This window comes from Mesoplodon bidens (assembly GCF_964165515.1).
Source record: "Mesoplodon bidens genome assembly, chromosome: 1".
NCBI classification, from domain to species: Eukaryota; Metazoa; Chordata; class Mammalia; order Artiodactyla; family Ziphiidae; genus Mesoplodon; species Mesoplodon bidens.
In genome coordinates this window covers 136,676,736-136,699,652 of record NC_138176.1, presented here as the reverse complement: position 1 = coordinate 136,699,652, position 22,917 = coordinate 136,676,736, and the positions used below count along the sequence as shown (strand labels likewise).

General features: G+C 38.9%; 1 protein-coding gene across 4 annotated transcripts in view; it reads right to left on the bottom strand.

Annotated features, from left to right (window-relative positions):
- The window catches only part of LOC308613600 (uncharacterized protein), a 139,650-nt gene extending 117,120 nt beyond the window's left edge, over window positions 1-22,530 (bottom strand). For all 4 annotated transcript variants that reach the window (XM_081227309.1, XM_081227308.1, XM_081227310.1 and 1 more), the window contains exons 1-3: window positions 22,366-22,530; window positions 18,127-18,175; window positions 15,146-15,220 (exon numbers count right to left, since the gene is read on the bottom strand). In XM_081227309.1, coding sequence (XP_081083435.1) covers window positions 15,146-15,220; window positions 18,127-18,175; window positions 22,366-22,487 — 246 coding nt within the window. In that variant the 5' untranslated portion in view covers window positions 22,488-22,530. The remainder of the gene's footprint in view (window positions 1-15,145; window positions 15,221-18,126; window positions 18,176-22,365) is intronic.
- Between the last annotated feature and the right edge of the window lie 387 nt (window positions 22,531-22,917).

The window sequence follows — 22,917 nt, the reverse complement described above, 5'->3', positions numbered from 1 at the left end:
AAACACTTGTAAATCACTTTCCAAAAATAATGAAAATGAAAAACTCTGCTTTGCACTTGACACAGGCTTGTATAACAAAATGCACTTCAACTGCCAACCAAGAGAATCACACACAACTCCTGTCTCAGCAAGAATTTCAGCAGTATCACAGCACATCCCTGTGAATAAGCACTTTAAGTTCAAATTATAAACCTAGCAATGAACCAGCCAACCATCTTCATTAACAATGCAGCAGTTATAAGCACACTGTTTTGGTTTTGTTTTTGTTCTTTTTTTGCGGTACGCGGGCCTCTCACTTCTGTGGCCTCTCCCGTTGCGGAGCACAGGCTCTGCATGGGCCCAGCCGCTCCATGGCACGTGGGATCCTCCCGGACCAGGGCACGAACCCGCGTCCCCTACATCGGCAGGTGGGCCCTCAACCACTGCGCCACCAGGGAAGCCCCAGCACGCTGTTTTAAAGTTAATTTGAAGGGCATGTATCTATCAATAGCACATGATTGTTGTTATTATAATTAGTAACAACAAAAGTAACAACTACCACTTACGGAGTGTTGTTCTGCCAGGCACCGATCTATTATTTTATGTGCATTATCTACTTTAATCCCTGAAAAACCTTTATGGTCTGTGATAGGTGACAGAATATACCACCCCAAAATACACCAGTTTGGCATAAGAATTATTTAGAGCTAAAGACACTTAAAAAACAACATGTTAAGAAGGGCATTCTAAACTCCCTTTTCTTCCTGAAAATAGAATATTAAAAATTCCCATGTGAAAGATGCCCTCCTTGTTCCAAGAGAGAAGAAACATTCTTCCATGGGCAGTCAAAGCCAAGAGAATTCTGCACAAACAGACCTTGTTAAAATAATTCTTATCTTCCTTCAGCCTCCCCATGTATTTTAGTTACTTTCCCACAATTGCCTCTCTTTGTTCAGCCTCGTATAAACTATTTAGATTTTGTCACTTCTTTGTGTTTTCATGTCATTATGAGGGCTCCTGTGTCATGTAAACCTTATGGAAATTTGTATGCTTTTCCGTTCATCTGTTTTATGTTAGTTTAATTTTCAGGCCTAGCCGAAAACCCTAAGAGGATAGAGAGAAAATTTTGCCTCCCTTGCATCTGTGTGGTTTGTTACCTAACTAAATCCACTGACCCATCAGCACAAAGCATTAAGATCTAACATTTTTTTAAAATATAGACACTTAATTTGCCTTAGTATTCATTCTCAATGTAAATATTTTTGGCTTTGAAATTTATCTAGGCTTCCCAAGAAAGTTTCCTTAAAATATTAATCATTTTGCCATCATCAAAATATCTACAAACAGTAAATGCTGGAGAGAGTGTGGAGAAAAGGGAACCCTCTTGCACTGTGGGTGGGAATGTAGATTGATACAGCCACTATGGAGAACAGTATGGAGGTTCCTTAAAAAACTACAAATAGAACTACCATACACCCCAGCAATCCCACTACTGGGCATAAACCCTGAGAAAACCATAATTCAAAAAGAGTCATGTACCACAATGTTCACTGCAGCTCTATTTACAATAGCCAGGACATGGAAGCAACCTAAGTGTCCACTGACAGATGAATGGATAAAGAAGATGTGGCACATATATAAAATGGAATATTACTCAGCCATAAAAAGAAATGAAATTGAGTTATTTGTAGTGAGGTAGTGAGGTGGATGGACCTAGAGTCTGTCATACAGACTGAAGTAAGTCAGAAAGAGAAAAACAAATACCATATGCTAACACATATATATGGAATCTAAAAAAAAAAGAAATGGTTCTGAAGAACCTAGGGGAAGGACAGGAATAAAGACACAGATGTAGAGAATGGACTTGAGGACACGGGGAGGGGGAAGGGTAAACTGGGACGAAGTGAGAGAGTGGCATGGACTTATATATACTACCAAATGTAAAATAGATAGCTAGTGGGAAGCAGCCACATAGCACAAGGAGATCAGCTCAGTGCTTTGTGACCACCTAGAGGGGTGGGCTAGGGAGGGTGGGAGGGAAACGCAAGAGGGAGGAGATATAGGGATATATGTATATGTATAGCTGATTTACTTTGTTATAAAGCAGAAACTAACCCACCATTGTAAAGCAATTATACTCCAATAAAGATGTTAAACAAAAAACTCAAAAAAAACATTAATCATTTTTATGAATATCATCAAATACTTCTTTACTTATTACTAGAAGTTTTACACCTGTTCTACATAAAATTGAAGTAGGTCAATTTGCATTCATTAAAAGGCAAATTTCCTGAAAAATAAAAACAAATGCATATTTTGTAGAATAATTTCTGACATTATTTTTACAATGAAACTCTGGGAACATGTGAAATTATAAGTATGCATCATTGTAAGCAAATGATTTTTTAAATAAAACTTGAGCTTATAGGATTAATAAGTAACGACTGGCCTAGACTTTCACATGATCTATCAGCCCCAGCAGGATTAATTTGTAGCCCCCAAACTACATTATAAAAACAGAAGCCCAGCTGAATGAGTTCTTAGTTTGGAATATTTATGTGCTAAAACAACAGCATGATCTACAAACATGCACAAGGCTATATCCTAGCTCCACTCAATACTTTACTACTAAGAAAAGAGGGTGCTTTGTTCTGAAGACAGCAAACTTGGGGTGGAGATGCTGACCTGCATCCACGATGCTCAGTTAGGGGGGATGATGTTAGTGTAACTGTATACAAAAACTGTAACACTTTAATGATTATAATATTGAAAAGATTTAGCAGTAAAGAATCAAGGTGGGATTATCCTAGAGAAAGGGGAGTGGCAAGAATTTTAAATCTCTTTGCTTGAGCTGGAATATCCCTCTTCTCCTGCCTTGGACATTGGCATTCCTAGTTCCCAGGCCTTCAGACTTGGACTGGGCCTCATAACACTGGCCTTTTGATTCTCAGGCCTTTGGAATCCAGCTGGGACTTACACCATTGGTCCCCCTGGTTCTCAGGCCTCTGGACTCGGACCATATTCCACCACTGGCTTTCCTAGTCCTCCAGTTTGCAGACGGCAGATTATAGGACTTCTCGGCCTCCATGTAAGTATGAGCCAATTCCTATAATAAATCTCCTCTTATACATATCTATATAATATATTCTATTGGTTCTGTTTCTCTGGAAAACGCTGACTAGTAGAGATTTTGGCTGAGAAACACCAGTACAGATGATCTCCAGGTTTCCTCTCTTTAGTTGAAAAAACAATGGCTCTATTTAATCTGCACACAGTTGGGGCAGCATGGCGGAGTGACCAGAGCACTGAATTCAGGATTCTGCTCCCATTTCTGCCACTACCTGTGTCAACGTGAGCAATTCAGTGAACCACCCTGGTTCTCCATTCACTAAGGTGTAAAGTGAAAGGCTCTGTGTGGCTGACTTGTAAGGCTCCATCTAACACTACCAGTCGCTGATCCTGGGGAAGATCTTGGAGTCCACGGAGGATCATCAGGTTCTAAGAGTGCCTCCAAAGAGCCTCCAGCACTAGAAGGTCCATTCAGGCCCAGGCTGGCCAACCCTTAACCACTGCTCAACCTATCAAGAAATTTTTTACTCACCGATGATGATTCATAATTAATTTAACAGTGGGAATGCCATGGAAAAATCAGGTTTATTTTTTCTCTGCCCTTCTCATTGAATGTTACCAATAAAATATCTTGAATTCATCTCCTAATTAGTATCCCCACGATCAGTGCCTTGGTCCAGGGTCTGCTCACTGATATCCCAACTGTTCTCCAATTCCATGCTGTCCCTTCTCTGATAATACAGCCCCACATCATCTTACCAGTCATCTATCTAAATGTTAAGCTGATCCATCTCCCTCCCTAATTAAAAACCCTCAGTGAGCTCCACTGTCTGTACAATTAAGTCCAGACTCTTTAGCATTGTTTCCAATGTGGTATCTGACCTCAATCCCAGCAACTGCTCTCACCTCCCAAGATCTCTACACTTAGGGACTTTTGGATTCAAGGATCTCTAAATCCAATCTGCCCTTGACCAAATATAGAAATGAAGCAACTTTTACCATTACATACAAGCGTCTTTTCTTAGCCTAAATCTTATCCCTTTTGCATAAAATCTTTTGGAAGCATAAATTTCTTTAAAGAATCAAAAAGAGCTCCTTGAATCAATAAATGTTTTGGTATAATTTCTCTATTTTTTAATACCACCCTGCATCCCAAGCTACATGGTTTGTAACTTATTCATTTAACTTGTCATTCATTCATATAGCAATCATTTGTGAATTTTCTTGTGTGTCCTGTACATTGATAAACTATATAACAGGCTATATATTGGCTCTACAATGTTAAGGAAACATGTTTTTTCTAAGTACTTCAATTACTGAAATAATTTAGTACTCAAGGACAATACTATAGCATACTATGTTAATTATTTTAATGCAATGACACATAACTTTTTTACTAAAAAATTTAATCTAAAATTTAATTTAATCTAAAAAATTATAATGAGAGACTGAGAAATTAAGATAGTAGTTACCCCTATGAAGTCACCTTCTTCAAACTCACTTAAAATTTCAGAGTTGGTATTTTTGTTTGTGCTTGTATTACTTGACATGACCTTTAAATGTCCAGCAAGAAGCAAGTAGTGTTCTAAGGGTACGTATCCTTGTCTTAGAATCATACTTTCAGCTTCAAATCTGAGTAGAAAGAATATTAAAAACATCTCTTCTGTAAAATGGAAGTTTGAAGTCATTATTGGCTAACAAAATCCTGTCAACTTCATCTGTAAAGAATTTTACTTTTTATTAAGAAGCAATTATCATCCTCTTCTGGTAAAGACCTTGAAGCAGGGACCCTAGCCAACTTGTCCAGCTGTAGCATCAGAGCCTAGAACGGTGCTTGGCTCAGAACGTAGACACTCAATGAATATATACTAAGTAGATTTATGAATAGGCAAAATAGGGGTGTCACACAACCACAGAACCGAAGGTCTCCCTACAAATTAATTCATTAGATGAGCCCTGCTACTTCACAAAATATAGGTATTTTTTAAAACTACTACTGCTGAATTCACGATGTAAAGCCAGATTTTTCACTTTCTGGGAGACATAAATTTGGTGTTGATTGGCATTCCTTTTATCAATACTTTTTTAAGTACTATATTCAAGGTCAGTTTTGAAAATCTGCTATTTCCCCTATTCATAGGTCTTTAGCCAGAAATAGCAGTTTGTCCACCCTTAATTTCTAGAAACAACCTACCTCTAGTACTAATACATGGTAAACTTTAATAGACATAAAAACATGGAATATATAGCAGTGATTTTAATTATTCAAAAGGAAGATATTTTATAAAGTATTGGGATTTTGCCCTACTTCAATAAGTTTGATGCTGTGAAGGAGAGTTAGAAGCAGGAAAACTCCCAACAAAACAACCATACAAGCTGATAATTAAGCCTGTCACAGTTCCATAGATGCTGACAGAAGGCATGGGACTCTTGAGTCAGAGACAAAGGACTTTACTAGTTGCAGCAAAAGGAGTAACAAGAGTATCGGTATTGTTGCACCAGTCCCCAAATCCCTCAAGGCAATGTGGAGGGCCCAGTGGAGCCTGAATATGCAGTGGGGTGAATCACAGGGGAGGATCCTGTGCATAGGGAATCCGCTGCTTTTATAACAGGCAGTAAACAAGCTGGTTTGTCTGGAAGGCAACCAGGTGCCATGAAGAACAGCAATGCATTACTTTTCTCAGGACTGCCAGCTGCATAAACAATCTGAGAAATGGCCCAGGTAAAAGAACAGTCAAAGCCTTGGGATTTTGGCACATTCAGTAAGAAGTTTAGGCACACAAGAAGCTCCAAGCAGACTGTATCTCAACATACAGGGCATAATAATACAAATGAATGGAATTTTAAAATAAAGCTAGATGGTTACCTAAAGAATTATGATTCTAGTTCCAAAAGGGAAAAAATACAAGGAGAAGTTTTACAATGCTATTTTCACTGCCTTTGAGCAAAGGATCACGAGATTACAATGTGAAGACTCCTGACTTTCGATTACGTTAATAGCAATTTTTAAAAACCACTACTCAAACTCTGTAGACTTGAACAAAATATCAAAAATTCCTGAAGTAACTGCCACATCACAGAAATATCCTCAAGATAATGATTAGTTTCTATGAACCAAGAATAGGAGAATAGTCAGTAGGAGCATGGAGGAATCATGAGAATGAGGCCAGTAATAAGTATGTGATGGAAAAGGAAGGAGAAGGTGTGTGGATTTGAAAACTAATAAATTTAGGACAAGCACTTTAATGAAAAAAGTCTGGAATTCAACACTCAATTGGATTTAAAGCATCACAGAAAGAGCAGGAGGATTCCACATTCTGTTTTCTCTCTGTTATACTGTGCAAGTGCAGATGAGAGCCAGTCATTCCCAGCCAGGTTTTGAAGTGCATCATTTGGCTGCCAGATGCCCATTATACTAATTGGATCACCAGTTTCCTCTATATCTTGTTGACCCAAGGATTTCAGGGCTACCCATTTCTTCTGCAGCATTAAAATTTAAGAACGCCACACATACAGTAAACCATAAAATATTCACATGGGCCTGTACTCTACTTTTGTATTATACTGTAACTCTGGAATGATTCTTCAATAGCCTACATGAGTGATGTGAAGGAATGCCAATACTAAATAGGTTTCTCAGGCTTAAACATTTAATTTTATACTTCCGGAGCATTTGACACACTTGTGAATATTTACAATTTGATTCGAATCATCATCTTCCTCCAGCATTGTTTTCTTGTTTAGTATATAGCTACAACTGCTCCAACCTGACAAATATAGAAATCAGAGTACTTCTGTTAGGAACAGAAAAAGGAAGACTTAATACCCTCACAATCAAAAACTAAAATGTCCTCATTAATATACATATGGCTATACATGTATATTGAACTCTAAGAAGAACCTATGAATATTATTATTTATAGATACACTGATTCATTTTGGTTTTATTCTCCATTTAAAAGGGTAAATTTGAATAAATATTAATATCACTCTTCACTGAATGACCTGGTGCTTAATAAAAGTAACTCCCCATTAAAATTTCTAAATATCCATGATTTTTAAAATGAGACTTCATGTTAATACTACATTATTTAACTTTTTCCAAGAAAGACTCACATACACAATGGATCTTGTATTAAGAAGGGTTCTGGGTTCCAGACAAAAGAATCCACTCCGATGGGGTTAAAGAAAGAAAGGATTTACTACAGGTATTAGATAGCTTATAGAATCTTTGGAAAGGTTAGTGAAATAGTTCCTATGCCAAACTTACAGGAATAACTTTGATGAAAATGCTGGGCAGATCCCAGAACCACTTTGTCTCCACCACAGTCAGGAAACTGAGGCCACCACACCCAAACAAGGAATCCTGTGGGTTTTGCCAGTTCCTGCACCAGCAAAACGGATGTCCCACGTCCTACCCTTCCCCGCCCCATATATTAACTGCAAACCAAATGTCATGAAGATATATCTGTCAGAATCTAAACCTTGTACTGATACACTAAAAGAAAGTGAGGAGGGGCTGGAAAAGGCAGATTTTTGTTTTGTTTTGGTTAATATTCTATACTGAGATGGCAGGGTTTACATTATGGGGAAATATAAAAATGTAGAGCTTTTTCAAAAGATTTTGGGTAACCCCAGATTGCAAATGTCAACTTCAACTTTATCATAAAATTCAGGGTACCTTATCTAATATATTTGGCATGTTTTTCCTCTTTCTAGACAAATAAGTAGACTGTTATAGTAGTCCAGTCATTTTTTTATTGTTTTGGAATTTTGCTTATAAGTTTTGATCTTCATCCTATTTTCAATTCTAGTTTCCTTCAGGTTGGTTGGGAAATTCATCATTACATTACAGAGTTCAAAGCACAAACCCCAAATTACTACACATTTCTTTTGATCAATATTCAATTTGTAACATGTCTTTTGTCTCCAAAGTTTTGTTAAACTCTATTCACCATCTGTCACTGCTTTTCTTAGGGAATTGCCAAGACCCAAATGGAATATTTTCGTGTCACTCACTCTTGATAGATTGTGGTCTGGCAAAGTTGAAGCTGTACTTCATTTGGCAAACTGTGTAATGACCTATTCTTCTTTAGACATAGTTGAAGCTTTTAAAAAAAAGAAGAAGAAAGAAAATAAATAAATAATAGCGTAGAAAAGAGCTAAAGGAAAAAGATTATGATGCTCTGCAATTAGCTCAGATCCCTTCAACATTTCTGATAACCAAAACAAGAGTAGATTTTATGTGTTCCCCAAGGTCCAGCCATTTTTTATGTGATAGACATTGGTAATTAAAATCTTCCATATCTGGATTCATGAGAATTTGGTATGATCCTAACAGAGCAAAACTTTTCCTACGGAAGGGAAGGAGACATTGAGACAGTGAGGAGATGGTCTTCCCCAGTACTCATGAAGCTCCATGGTGTTGGCCCTCAACCTCTGTGAAGAAGTTGGTAAGGAATCCTTCAGAACCTAGTTTGCCCAGCAAAACAGTTAGGACAAACCAAGGACCAGAAAAGTAAAATTTGATGGTGTCCAGGAATCCTTTACTGGAAGACTTTGAGGTAAAAAGTTCAAGCATGACTTTTTTTCCTTTTCCAAAGTATTAGGTTTTTTTTTTTTTTTCTGTACGCAGGCCTCTCACTGTTGCGGCCTCTCCCGTTGCGGAGCACAGGCTCCGGACGCGCAGGCTCAACGGCCATGGCTCACGGGCCCAGCCGCTCCACGACATGTGGGATCCTCCCAGACCGGGGCACAAACCGGCGTCCCCCGCATCGGCAGGAGGACTCTCAACCACTGCGCCACCAGGGAAGCCCCAAAGTATTAGGTTTTAATATGCATTAATATTGCATGTGGCTGCTATCATTGAGAAAGAACTGTGCGGTGGCTACTAAATCTTTAAAATGTTTGCATTTCTAAAAGGTCTGAAAATAAAGATATGTTCATAACCCCTACCTCACACTATATACAAAGATTAACTCAAAAAGTGGATCAGTGATGTAAATATAAGATCCAAACATATTAAACCGGAAAATATAGGGGTAAACCTTCATGACCTTGGATTTGGTAATAGATTCTTAGATATAACACACAAGCAGCAATAGAAAAAATAAACTGGACTTTATCCAAACTTAAAACTTTTTGCATCAAAGGACATTATCAAAGAAAATGAAAAGAAAACCAACTTATAGAATGGGAGAAAATATTTGCAAGTCACATATTTGACAAGGGTTTAATACTCAGAATATATAAAGAACTCCCAACTCGGTAACTAAAAGACAAACAGGCCAATTTTAAAATGGGCAGTGAATTTGAATAGGTGTTTCTCCAAAGAAGATATACAAACGGCCATGAAATGGTACATGAAAAGATGCTTAACCACCTTAGTCACTTGGGAAATGCAAATCAAACACAGAATGAGACACCACTTCACACCTACTAGCACAGCAGTAATAATAACAGTAGTAGTAATAGTAGAAAATAACAAGTATTGATGAGGATGTGAAGAAATTGGAACCCTTGGGCATTGTTGGTGGGAATGCAATTGGTGCAGCTACTGTGGAAAACAGTATGGCAATTACTCAAAAAGCTACAGAATTATCATACGACCCACTCTTAGGTAACCCCTTCCTTGACACCTAATTCCTGGCAACCACTAATTGTTTTCTCTCCCTACAGTTTTACCATCCACAGTATCATATAAATAGAATCATACAATGCATTACTTTTTGTTTCTGGCTTAGCAAAATGCATTTAAGATCATCCGTGTCTTGTATGAATCAACAGTTTGTTCCTTTTTATTGTTCAGTTGTATTTCATTGTATGGCTATATCAGTTTGTTTATCCATTCACCTGTTGAAGGATATTTATAAGGATGATCCTTAAATTTCCCTTTTCATTACTAATTAAAATTCCATTTAATTCCTAAATGAGTATAGTTTTGTGTTAATATTTTATTTTAATTTTTTGAAATTTGGTGTTTATGATGTACAGACTTAATTTACTATTTATAAAAACACTTGGGGCTTCCCTGGTGGTGCAGTGGTTGAGAGTCTGCCTGCTGATACAGGTGACATGGGTTCGTGCCCCGATCCGGGAGGGTCCCACATACCGCGGAGCGGCTGGGCCCGTGAGCCATGGCCGCTAAGCCTGCACGTCTGGAGCCTGTGCTCCTCAATGGGAGAGGCCACAACAGTGAGAGGCCCGCGTACAGAAAAAAAAAAAACAAAAAACACTTGACTAACTAAAAGGCCTCATTTTCTGACCTGCTAGGTAAGTTTTCTGCAAAGGCAATTTGATAAAAAAAATTTGAAATTTTAGGGTGCTTAAAACCTTAAGTAGGGCTTCCCTGGTGGCGCAGTGGTTGGGAGTCCGCCTGCCGATGCAGGGGACACGGGTTCGTGCCCCAGTCTGGGAGGATCCCACATGCCGTGGAGCGGCTGGGCCCGTGAGCCATGGCCGCTGAGCCTGTGAGTCTGGAGCCTGTGCTCCGCAACGGGAGAGGCCACAACAGTGAGAGGCCCGTGTACCGCAAACCTGGTGATGCAGGGGACACGGGTTCGTGCCCCGGTCTGGGAGGATCCCACATGCCGCGGAGCAGCTGGGCCCGTGAGCCATGGCCGCTGAGTCTGCGCATCTGGAGCCTGTGCTCCACAATGGGAGAGGCCACAACAGTGAGAAGCCCGCGTACCGCAAAAAAAAAAAAAACCTTAAGTATCAACTTCTACATGTTATGACCATATCTTTAACATTTTTAACGACATTTTAACCATTTTTAAGTGTGCATTTCAATGGCATTAATTACATTCACACTGTTGTGCAACCATCATCACTGTTTCCAAACCTTTTCCATCACCCCATAGAGAAACTCTGTAACTATTAAGTAATGACTCTCCATAACCTGCTCACCCCAGTCCCTGGCAAACACTGTGGTACTCTCTGCTTCTGAGTCGGACTACTCTAGATACCTCATGTCAGTGGAATCATGTAGTATTTGTCATTCTGTGACTGGCTTATTTCACTTAACATAATGTCCTCAAGGTCATCCATACGATTATGTGTATCAGAACTGTCATTACTTTTGAAGGCTAAATAACTTTTCACTAGACAGATATACTACAACTTATTTATCCACTCATTTGTCAATGGACATTTAGATTATTTCCACATCTTGGCTATTGCAAATAATGCTGCAATGAACCCAGGAGTGTTGATATCTCTTCGAGGTCTTGATTTTAATTCTTTTGGAAAAATGTCAGAAGTGAGACTGTTTGATCATAGAGTAGTTCTATTTTTAATTTTTGAGGAAGCTCCATACTGTTTTCTACAGTGGTTACACCATTTTACATTCCCACCAACAGTATACAAGGATTCTAATTTTTCCACATCCTTGCCAACACTTGTTGTCTTTTGAATTTTTGATAATAGCCATCTTAACAGGTGTGAGGTGATATCTTATTGTGGTTTAATTTGCATTTTCCTGACCTTAAGCATCTTTTCACTTGTCTGTTGGTTTTTTGTATGTCTTCTTTGGAGAAATGTCTGTTTAGTTCCTTTGCCCATTTTTTAATCTGGTTATTTGTTTTTTTGCTATTTTGCTGTTGCAGTTTCTTACATATTTTGGATATTAAGCTCTTATCAGATAAATGGTTTGCAAATATTATCTCTCATTCCATTGGTTGCCTTTTTATTTTGTTGATTATTTCCTTTGATGTGCAGAAGCCTTTTAGTTTGATGTAGTCCCACTTGTCTATGTTTTTTTTTTGGCTGTACTGCACCACATGTGGCTCTTAGTTCCCCAACCAGGGATAACCCATGCCCCCTGCAATGGAAGCGTGGAGTCCTAACCACTGGGCTGCCAGGGAAGTTCCAAGTCCCACTTGTCTATTTTTGCTTTTGTTGCCTGAGCTTCTGTCATATCAGTGAAATAATTGCTAAGATCACTGTCATAATGGATGTCCCCTTCACAATAGCATCAAAAAGAAAATATTTAGGAATAAAGTTAACTAGGGAGGTAAAAGATCTGTACACTAAAAACTATAAAACATTGATGAAAGGAATTAAAGAAGATACAAACAAATGGAAAGACATCTCATGTTCATGGATAGGAAGACTTAATATTGTTTAAATGTCCATACTACACAATCTACAGATTCAATCAATCCCTATCAACTTCCAACAGCTTTTTTTCAGAAACAGAAAAAACATTCTAAAATTCATGTGGAACCACAAAGGACAGCGAATTGCCAAAACGATCTTGAGAAAGAAGAACAAAGCAGGAAATATCACACTTCTTGATTTCAAAATATATTACAAAGTTACAGTAATTAAAACAGTATGGTACTGGCATAAAGACAGATATAGATCAATTGAACAAAATAGAGAGACCAGAAATGAATCCACACATGTATGGTCAACTTATCTTCAACAAGGGTGCCAAGAATGCACAATGGGGAGAGGACAGTCTCTCCAACAAATGGTACTGTATAACAGATAATGACAGGTCTGTATCTGTGGGAGAAAGACGTTTCAAACAAGCAAAGGAGGAATGCTAGAATAAATCCTATGGTAACAGGCTGAAGTTGGAGACATCCATTTGAACTAATGTTTATTTTAATATATATACAGATGGATATATACAGAAATGAATATAGATAAATGGGTTAATATACTACAAACACTTGCCAGCTCTATGCACTGAGAGGGCCTAGAAGTAATGACTCTCCAGTTGTAACAAGAACACCTAGTGGACAGGTTTTGGTTTCTAAATACCATTCTCCAATAAAAGGAACTATACTTCTTAAAGAATGGCTGGTTCTTGGGCCAGGGCATAGAAAATACAAGATAAGCCTGGAGAATCTTACAGTGCCAGAAAGTAAGTTGGTGATAATAATTATTATTATAAATGAAATAAAAATAAAATAAATAAAAGACATGGGTCTGTCAAATGGACACATGAGCCACGCTTAAGAGGTCCTGATACCCAGAGCTGGAATAATTTAAGCAATATAATAAACAATGATAATAAAGAATTATAACCCAAAGAATAAAATAAATATCCATATGGCAATAAATATCTATGAGACCATCTGATATAAATACACAAGCAAATGAATGAATGAATAAATGAAAAGAGGCAATTCTTCCTTTCAGAAGAATTATAAATGCAAAAAGAATGAGGAAAACCGAGCATCACCACTAGAGTACCAAAGTAATAACTGCTGCAGGGAAGATCCACTGATGAATGCTAAAATTAGTGAGAGAAACAGGGTATCCACATTGCCTCCAAGTATCTCCCATAAAATATTTATTAATAACTGTGGAGGTTTAACATATGTCTACAATTTCTTAAATATTCCTCCCTCCAGAAGATGGACCTTAATTCCCCTGAACTGGGCTGGACTTAGTAACTCACTTCCAAAGGACAGAATACGGAAAAGGGAAATGGTAACTTTCCATGGAGAATCCTGGCAGATACTACCTTAGCCAACTGATCAAGGATAACATCACCAGTAATAAGACATTAATGTCATGCACCCAAAATCTATAACTTCAGTCTGATCATGAGAAAAAAAAGTAAACACAAACTGAAGGACATTCTACAAAACATCTAACCAGTACACCTCAAAACTGTCAATGTAATGAGAGATATGGAAAAAAATGAGGAACTGTCACAGATTGAAGGAGAGTAAGGAGACATGAAAACTAAAAGCAGTGTAGTCTCCTGACTTGAATCCTGGAACAGAAAAAAAGACAGTGGAAGCACTGGGGAAATCTAAATAGTCTGTAGTTTAATTTACAGTATTTGTTGAACCAATCTTAATTTCTTAGTTTTGGTCATTGTTCCATGGCTACATGAGATGTTAACATCTGGGGAGACTGGGTAGAGAGTGTACCAGAATTATCTGTACTATCTCTGCAATTCTTCTGTAAGCCTAAAATTATCAACATAAAAAGTTAAAAATTTTTTTAGCTTCAGCTAAACACAGTAATTTGAAATAAATGGGTCTCAATCCCAGGTAACTGAAGCCCAAAATAAAAGCAAATCAGCTGTATCCAGTTATTACTATTCATCCATGCAATCTGAATGTCCAAGTTTTCCAAAGTAAAATCTCTCATAGTACGCCTATGATTCATAAAGAGTGAGTAAATATCTATTTTTACACCTTCAGGAACACAATTCTGTATTTAAATTAGATTCTGTAAGAAAGATAAATTGAACTTAAATCATGTTTGTTTATACTCCTTTTTCCAAATTGTAAATTCACTGCTAAGTCGAGGACTGTCTGTAACCAGACAAGAATTTCAGATCATTATTACAGGAACTTACATGGCTATGATACCAGTGTTGGAATCTCCTGGACTAAAATGATATAGGTGGATTCAAGACAATGTCATAGGCACAGAAAACAGTGACTTTTAGAAATGTCTGATGCCAAAGATGATGAATACGTGTAATATAGCACTTTATTTTTTAGGCTACTCCGAAATGCTTTATACCTTAAAATGTTTAAAATCAATATCTCTTTTTACTTTAGAGCTGGTTTACAAAACATCCTTTAGAGGCTAAAAAACAACAAATGTAAATCCAATTTACCTAAGTATATTAAAATTTTAATAGAAGTAGAGAAGGTCCACCTAATATCTTAGGAACAGAAATTCATAGCTATATAATGGATTGCTTTGAAGTTTGTTCAAAGAATAGTAAATTAAAATTACAGAAAACATTTTAATAGGCTTAAATAAATTTATTTATATTCAAAATCAATGATTTATCTTAAACACATACCTCAAACATAACACACAGTAGGAACTCAATGATCAGTATTTCTTTAATTCATATATGAAATAAATGAAAGATTGCTTCACTAGACCAAAAGAAAATATAAATATTACAACCATTTTTATTTAATCCCCTTTTGTTTTTTAAAACCGTAAGATTAAGGCAAGGATTAGGAGAGTAGATGTGTAAGAAAAATAATTTGGCATGATGTTTTCATAGTGTTAACCTGTATTCGCTTAAAATTATAGAAGAAAAGCACTATTAATAACATTGGAATAATCATTATCCGAAAAAAAACGTTTTTAACTTCTTTACCTCTCTGAGATTTTCTTGGCTTCTTTGCTTAGGCTGAATGAACAACAATGTTTTCAGCTTTCCAAATTCTTTGCTCTGTAACACAAAATGTATTTACATTGAATGCATCCCACTTGTCCCCAAGGATACAACTTCTTTTAAAAATTTGGAAAGCATTTATAGCCTGGGTAACATACAGTGTTATATTTATGTAATAGTGACTTCTAACTTTGCACATAAACTTTGTTGAAATAACTTTAAGAAACAAATTTACTTAAAACAACTAAAGCACCAAGCATGGAATTCACTGGTCATGTTACAGATAGATGAGTTTGATTCTAACTAACAGGACCATTATAGCAAGTTGAGAGTTGTTTGCTTGTTACAAGTCACCCCATGAATGTAACTTACTCTCATGTCAGCTCAGTTGAATAGAGATCACATTCACCAAACAGACTCCATGAACCTACACAAATGTATCAAGAGTAACTGTTTCCTTTTTATCTAGGGAATTCAGATTCAAAACAGTGTTACTGACAGAGGGCTACACTCTAAGGTGAAATACAACTCAGTTTAGTTAAGTTTATTTATCCCAATACAGCGTCTTTCCTTAACTTTTTATTCCAGGTCTTAGGCATCAACATGAAAAAGCATGACCTCCAGCCAAATCTTGATATCAATTTACTCTTCATATCCCATAGGCAATGATGAGAAACTGAATATAGATCTAAGATACTCCTAGACGTATTCTGATAGCTTGTTTGTTCTTATTAATAGTAATAATAACAATTTATTAAGCATTTATTATGTATCAGGCACTGTTTCAAGTACTTTATATCCATTAACTCATATTATATTTTTTGACTTCCTATATAAGGAAGAAACTCTCTGGCCATTTAACATGCCTGTCAATGACACAGGGAATATGCTGACTTAATTCTTCTGGTTTGTAGTAGCTATTTTTAAAATGGAATGAATGACAACACTACCACAGTCTACCCAAGCGATATAGCAGAGATGATGCAACACATAATCCTTAAATCAAGGAACTGTGCTTCACTACATCTCCTGCCTACGCTGGAAACTACACTGCACAGTGTGACACACTCCCATCATGGCTGGCACTGTTATAATGGGATCTAGTAATATTATTCATCTGTTCTCATGAAAAGTGAATTTTTACCCATAATGTACTCATACAAATGCCAGCAACAAGAAGAAATTACTGATAGGATTAACATATAACAATTTAATTGTGCCAAATTAAAAACAGAGGCAAGGGAGTTGTTTCATTTGATGTCAATATATTCCCCAAATATATATAAGAATTTAACTCTATTAAGCATAATAAACTGTAATTTGGGGAATTAACTTTTACTCTGTGATAGATAGAAAACATATAAGTTCAAATTACTTTTAATACTGAATATATTAAAATTTAAAGCTGGCCTACAAAACACATATCATTATGAAAAGAGCTAATACATTCACATGCATATGAAGAATGGAGGGAAATATACCAGAATGTCATAATTGATGATCTGTCACCCTGGGTATAGAATTTTTAGTCATTTTTATTTTCTTCTTCATCTTTTTATTTTATTTTATTTTTTTATTTATTATTTTTTTTTCTTTTTGCGGTATGCGGGCCTCTCACCGTTGTGGCCTCTCCCGCTGCGGAGCACAGGCTCCGGACGCGCAGGCCCAGCGGCCATGGCTCACGGGCCCAGCCGCTCCGCGGCATATGGGATCCTCCCAGACCGGGGCACGAACCCGTATCCCCTGCATCGGCAGGCGGACTCTCAACCACTGCGCCACCAGGGAGGCCCTCTTCTTCATCTTTTTAAAACCCAAATTTCCTACACTTAACCTGTATTACTTTTATTTCAAGTTTTTAAAAATAGCTCAATTTCTTTCTGATTATGAAAATAATATATTTACATTTAAAACTGAAAATCTATTGAAATCCTACCAACCATAGTTATATTTTGATGCATTCTAGAGCTCTGTGTCTGTTTCTGTGTGTGTATATGAATATATATTTACATATATACTTATCTGCACACTAAAGAAACATACATAATTTTATAAAAATAAAATTATACTATTCTGTTTTTTGGCTTGATTTTTTTTTCTTCAGTGATATACTATTTACTTCTTTCCACATGTACACAGTTACTTTTAATAGCTGCATTGTACTCCATTATATAATTTATCAATTACCCCTCAGAACCCAGTTTAGACATCACTTAAGAAGCTTTTCACTTCCTCCCAAGTCTGGGTTCAGCTCCCCTCAGATGCATTTCAACCACAATCTATCTGTCAACACTGCACTCAATGAATGTCTAGTTGACTATCTTCTTTCCTAAACCATAAGGGACCGTCTATGTCTGATTAAATGTTGTAGCCCCATACCTACTACAGTGCCCAATAAACAGCTGTTGAAATATAAGTTGTTTCCTTTTTTTAAATAAAAACACAGTAATAGAATCAACATTCCTGCACACACAAATTTGTGCACTTATCCTATTATTCCCATGGCATAAATTTCTAAAACTGGAGTTGCAGAGACAGAGGTATGCACATTTTGAATTCTAATAAAATTGCCAAATTGCCCTCCAAAATCCTTGTAGAAATTTACATTCCCACCATCAATGGATAAAAGTGTCCATTTCTTTTCTTTTAAATACTGAGTATTGTCACCCTTTTTTAAACCTTCAGAGTGATATCATTATCATTTGTTGCTTTTACAATTAGAAAAAAAATTAAGACATTACAGGTTTTGCTATTCTTAAAACTAGATAGCTATTAATTAGGATGCAGTTAAAAAATACTAACCAAGTTATATTTAGGATAATTGCTCATGCTGAATAAAAGTTCATTAGCCGAATGGTTCTCTATGTTCAAGTAAAACAGTGCCCATCCTTTTGCTCAACTCTTTTCAAGGTACCTGAAGGAGAGACGATATAAATATACAGAAAATGTATATGATAAGTACTTACTTGATAGAGAAAACGTGCAGGAAAACCAGCTAACGTGGAGATGAACTGACTGGAGTAGTTTAACGTGCAAGTTAGGATGTGGGGAAAAACTCTAAGGTATAGATTCAAAAAACAAGATGAAATTGGGAACTTAATGTGGAGGTGTATATGTTGCTCTGACAAATGAAGCTGAAAGATGCTGTCTTGCTGTTCTAGAATTGCATTTCCAAAAGCTTATTGTCACTGTCCACAAGAATGCTTACCAGTACCCCAAACTCAGTGTGTCCAAAAGAAAACTCATATTCTTCCTCTCTTCCCCGCAGAACACTTAATTTTGGATCCAGGCCATGATGTTATATCTAGACTTGTAATGTGCAATACGTAAATATGGCTCATACAAAGTGAGATGTGCTGCAAGTATTCACTGGACTTCAAAGACTTAGTATAAAACAGGATGTAAAATATCTCATTATAATTTTTATATAGATTACTTGCTGAAATTATCATATTTTGGAAATACTGAGTTGAAAATATATTATTAAAAAATAATTTCACCTGTTTGTCCCCTCCCCTTTTTTAAAAAATTTGGCCACTGGAAGTTTAAAATTACATTGTGGCTCACATTATTATATTTCTGTTGGACAGCAATGACCTACACCATTGAGATCTAGACCACTGAGATCAAGGGCTAGATTATGAAGCTAACCATCCGTTGTTGTGCTCTAAGAATTCCAGAAAGGAGCAAAGAAGTGAGAGGAGGAAGGAGCTAGCTGTGAACTGGGTTTGGCTGGAACTTTGTGGAGTCAAGGAAGGGGATTTCCAGGCATGGGAGAAAGGACCATAAAGCAAAGATGAGAAAACTAGGTTCTAAATGCCAGATTTTCTAGAACTAAGGCTCTCACTGTGTTATCTCTCTGCTGCTTCTGCCAGAGCCTTCAGCAGTGCCTCAGAACACTCTAATCATGTCTGAGCTGGACTACGAGGTAGCAAGCTTGAGCCAAAGGGTTAAAATGGGAAAGTATGTCTCCTGTATCCAGGAGCTGCTAATAAGAGAACCAAGAGGACAATGAACTGGAAGGACAGAAATCAGCTGTTGAACTCCCCCCGCTGACCATGCCCCACCACCCAGGAGATTCCTTTTCCAGTGTCAGCCTGGGAGTTCTGAGTCTGGGTGGGGAGTTTTGTTTGTATGTTTTTACTTTGGTTGTGCATTTCAAAGATGGCATCACTCCCTCACGGAGCCTCCTTTAACCTGTAACAAAACCCCAGGCTGTCCCAATCCCAAAGTTTGCCTGAACCTCATAAAGAATTTGCCACATGCTACGGAATCTGTGCCTTGGATGCCAAAGTTGTCATCAGCGTCCAGCTTTGTATCCATCTCCTTTCCAATAAGCAGATGGCAGCCTGGCCCCAGTTACTTCAACTTCACTCATGTTCTTACCCCACGGAAATCCCTGCATGCCTTGTGCTCAGGCATGCCCAACTACTGAACACCTGAAGCTCAGGACCTTTTTCAACCTTATGTTACTAAAACAAAAAGCAGCAGTTGCCTGGAGCCAGAAAGGGGATGAAGAAACTTTGGGGAGTGACGCATATTTTCACTATTTTGATTGTGGTGATGGTTTATCGGTATACACATATTATCAAAATATGCACCTTCATTATATCAATTATACCTCCAAAAAGCTGTTAAAAACAGTATTAACATGTTTCCTTCTCATAATCAGTTTCATCAATCAAGAAATTAATGAATAAATACTTATCTATCACCTACTCTGGCTATCTCCATCCCTGGTAGAAATAATGTTTTCTTGGCCAAACGGCATCTAAAAGAAGCCATTCTATTATTTCCTTTACGCAAATAAAGTAGTATTTTAGCAGCATAGCTTCCTTAATGTATTTCATTGTGTTAACCAGAGGAAAAACTCATCTGAAATATGTTCGAAACTAGTGGGGTGTCTTTCCACAGAATTATCTCTAGGGAATTAAAAATAAAACTCTGAAAACTTCACAATCCAGTACAGGCATACCTCATTTTATTGTGCATCGCAGACACTGCATTTTGTTATGCTTTTATAAATTGAAGGCTTGTGTCAACCCTGCATTGAGCAAGTGTATCAGCTAAAAGATCACGACTTACTGAAGGCTCAGATGATGGTTAGCATTTTTTAGCAATAAAGTACTTTTAAATTAAGGTATGTACATTTTTTAGATATAACGTTATTGCACACTTAATAGACAACAGTATAGTGTAAACATAACTCTTACATGCACTGGGAAACAAAAAAAAATTCATGTGAATCACTTCATTGTGACATTCGATTTATTGCAGTGGTCTGGAACCGAACCTGAGGTATGCCTGTAGAGCACAGTAGCTGTCTTAGGTTGGGTTTCACAGAAGCCTGAGATGGGGATTCTTGTGCTAGTGATCTGAGGTTCTCAGGTGAAAACTATAAGGAAATGGGGCGTGCAAGACAGGGAAAGGGAAGAAGCAAAGCAAAGATGTGGGTGCCGCTGTAGTCCACCCCAGCCTGATCCCACAAGCAACTGTGGAGCAGGAATGACACTGCCAACTGGTTCCCCCTGGAGCAGGAAGGAGCCCTCCTAGCAATCATCCTTTAGCTACAGACCACACCTGAAAGCCTTGGGGTGTAACCACCTGGGCATGTTCTGGAAAGGCAGCTTCCATCAGCAAGGGCAGTTCTTGAGAGAAGGTACAACTGTGAGCTGTTGGCAGCCTATACTCATAGCAGCTGGAGAATGAGGTCACCTACCCACCTGAAAAACCCAGTGTTTCCGTTTGCTCATCTGTAAAATGGGACTAATGACATCAGCTACTTCATATGCTTAGAATCACACATAGCACATGCTCAATAAATATGTTATTGTTGCTGTTGTGTCTTCAGAGATGTCCACACTGGGCGTCTCACTGCCCAGGTGTAATCCAAACGCCCTACACAGCTGCACACCCAGGAGAGATTTTTGCCCCAACATTACTTAAGGGCAATCTAAAGATTTCACATTTAGGTGACTGCCTAGATAAACATATCCATTTTATGACATTTTCCCCAAGTTCAAAATCAAGCAAGGATATAACCTTTTCTGTTTCTCTTTAAAGAGTGGGAATGGTGCTATCTCAATATCAGCTGCTTTTTTTGGAAATAATTTATGTCTTTATTCATTTATTTTTGGCTGCACTGGGTCTTCATTGCTGGGCGCATGTGGGCTTTCTCTAGTTGTGGTGAGCGGGGGCTACTCTTCGTTGCGGTGCGCGGGCTTCTCATTGCAGTGGCTTCTCTTGTTGCGGAGCACGGGCTCTAGGCACACGGGCTTCAGTAGTTGTGGCACATGCGCTCAGTAGTTGTGGCTCGCAGGCTCCAGAGAGCAGGTTCAGTAGTTGTGGTGCACGGCCTTAGCTGCTCCGCGGCACGTGGGATCTTCCCAGACCAGGGCTCCAACCCGTGTCCCCTGAATTGGCAGGCGGATTCTTAACCACTGTGCCACCAGGGAAGTCCCACATCAGCTGCTTTTTACTTCTGTGGGAGATGCTCAGTAAATGGTCTTCATTTAGAGTGTGATAGGAAAAACAAAACCAAAAACACACCCCCCCCCCGGGCTTCCCTGGTGGCGCAGTGGTTGAGAGTCCGCCTGCCGATGCAGGGAACGGGTTCGTGCCCCGGTCCGGGAAGATCCCACGTGCCGCGGAGCGGCTAGGCCCGTGAGCCATGGCCGCTGAGCCTGCGCGTCCGGAGCCTGTGGCTCCACAAAGGGAGAAGCCACAACAGTGAGAGGCCCGTGTACCGCAAAAACAAACAAACAAACAAAACCCCTCTCTCACCTATGCTGCATGACCCCAATCATGAAACCAGTCTTCCTCAAGCAGCAGAGTTCCCACAGGTACACCCCATACTTGGAGCAACACTTAAAGTCCCAGGGGCTAATTCTCTGGTTCTTGCATTCTCCAGAAGCAAATACAGAGAAAATTTAGACTCTTCCTCTGGTTCTCTCTCCTAGTTTTGGAAACCAAATTGACATCTCTTATTCACAGATGACTAAAGAAAGTGGGATGGGTCAGTGGCGACTAGACTCGGTTCCCAGGAGAGGGAAGGAATGCCAGCGAATTCGAGGAGGGGTCGGGCCTCGCTGTGAGGTGGCTGGCTCGCCTCGGCTCGGCGGCTTTTGGGAATAAGCACACCAAGGGAACCCCTCGCGGGAGAGGAGGCCCTGGCCGCTGCGGACAGGCCCCTGGGCGGCTGTTACCTTTTCTTGCTCTGGGTGAGTCCGCAGACGTGCGCCAGGATCCGGGCCGCCCGCAGGAGCCTTCCCCTAGCCCCCGCCGGGCGCGGTCGGGAGGAGTCGGCGGGGCTCGGAAGCCCGGCCATGGCCAAGGCAGAGCCTTTGGCCTCCCCTTCCCCTGGACGCCGTGAGCTTCGCTCCCTACAGGGAGGCGGCGAGGGGCGGGGTCCGGGGAGGGCACGCAAACCTTCCGCTGCGGCAGGAACGGAAATGGGTGCGTGGAGGTGGGGAAAAGTGAACTTTTATTTTTATATTGAAACTAATGAGGCTAAGCTGTGGAAGTAAGTGTAACATATGCATGCGTTCTTAGAATAATACATGACTTTAAAATAAATTCAGCGAAGGGGAGGGAGACCCTCGGGGTAGCGATCTGCAGGGAGGCGCCCTCGAGGGCAAGGTTGAGAAACGCTGTCACCTACGCGGATGCTTCTTTCTGCAAACGAGTTCTTGCCTCTCGATGCGCGCCCTGAGCCCGGATCCAGGAGACGCCCTGTCCCGCGCTGGGCGTGGAGCTTC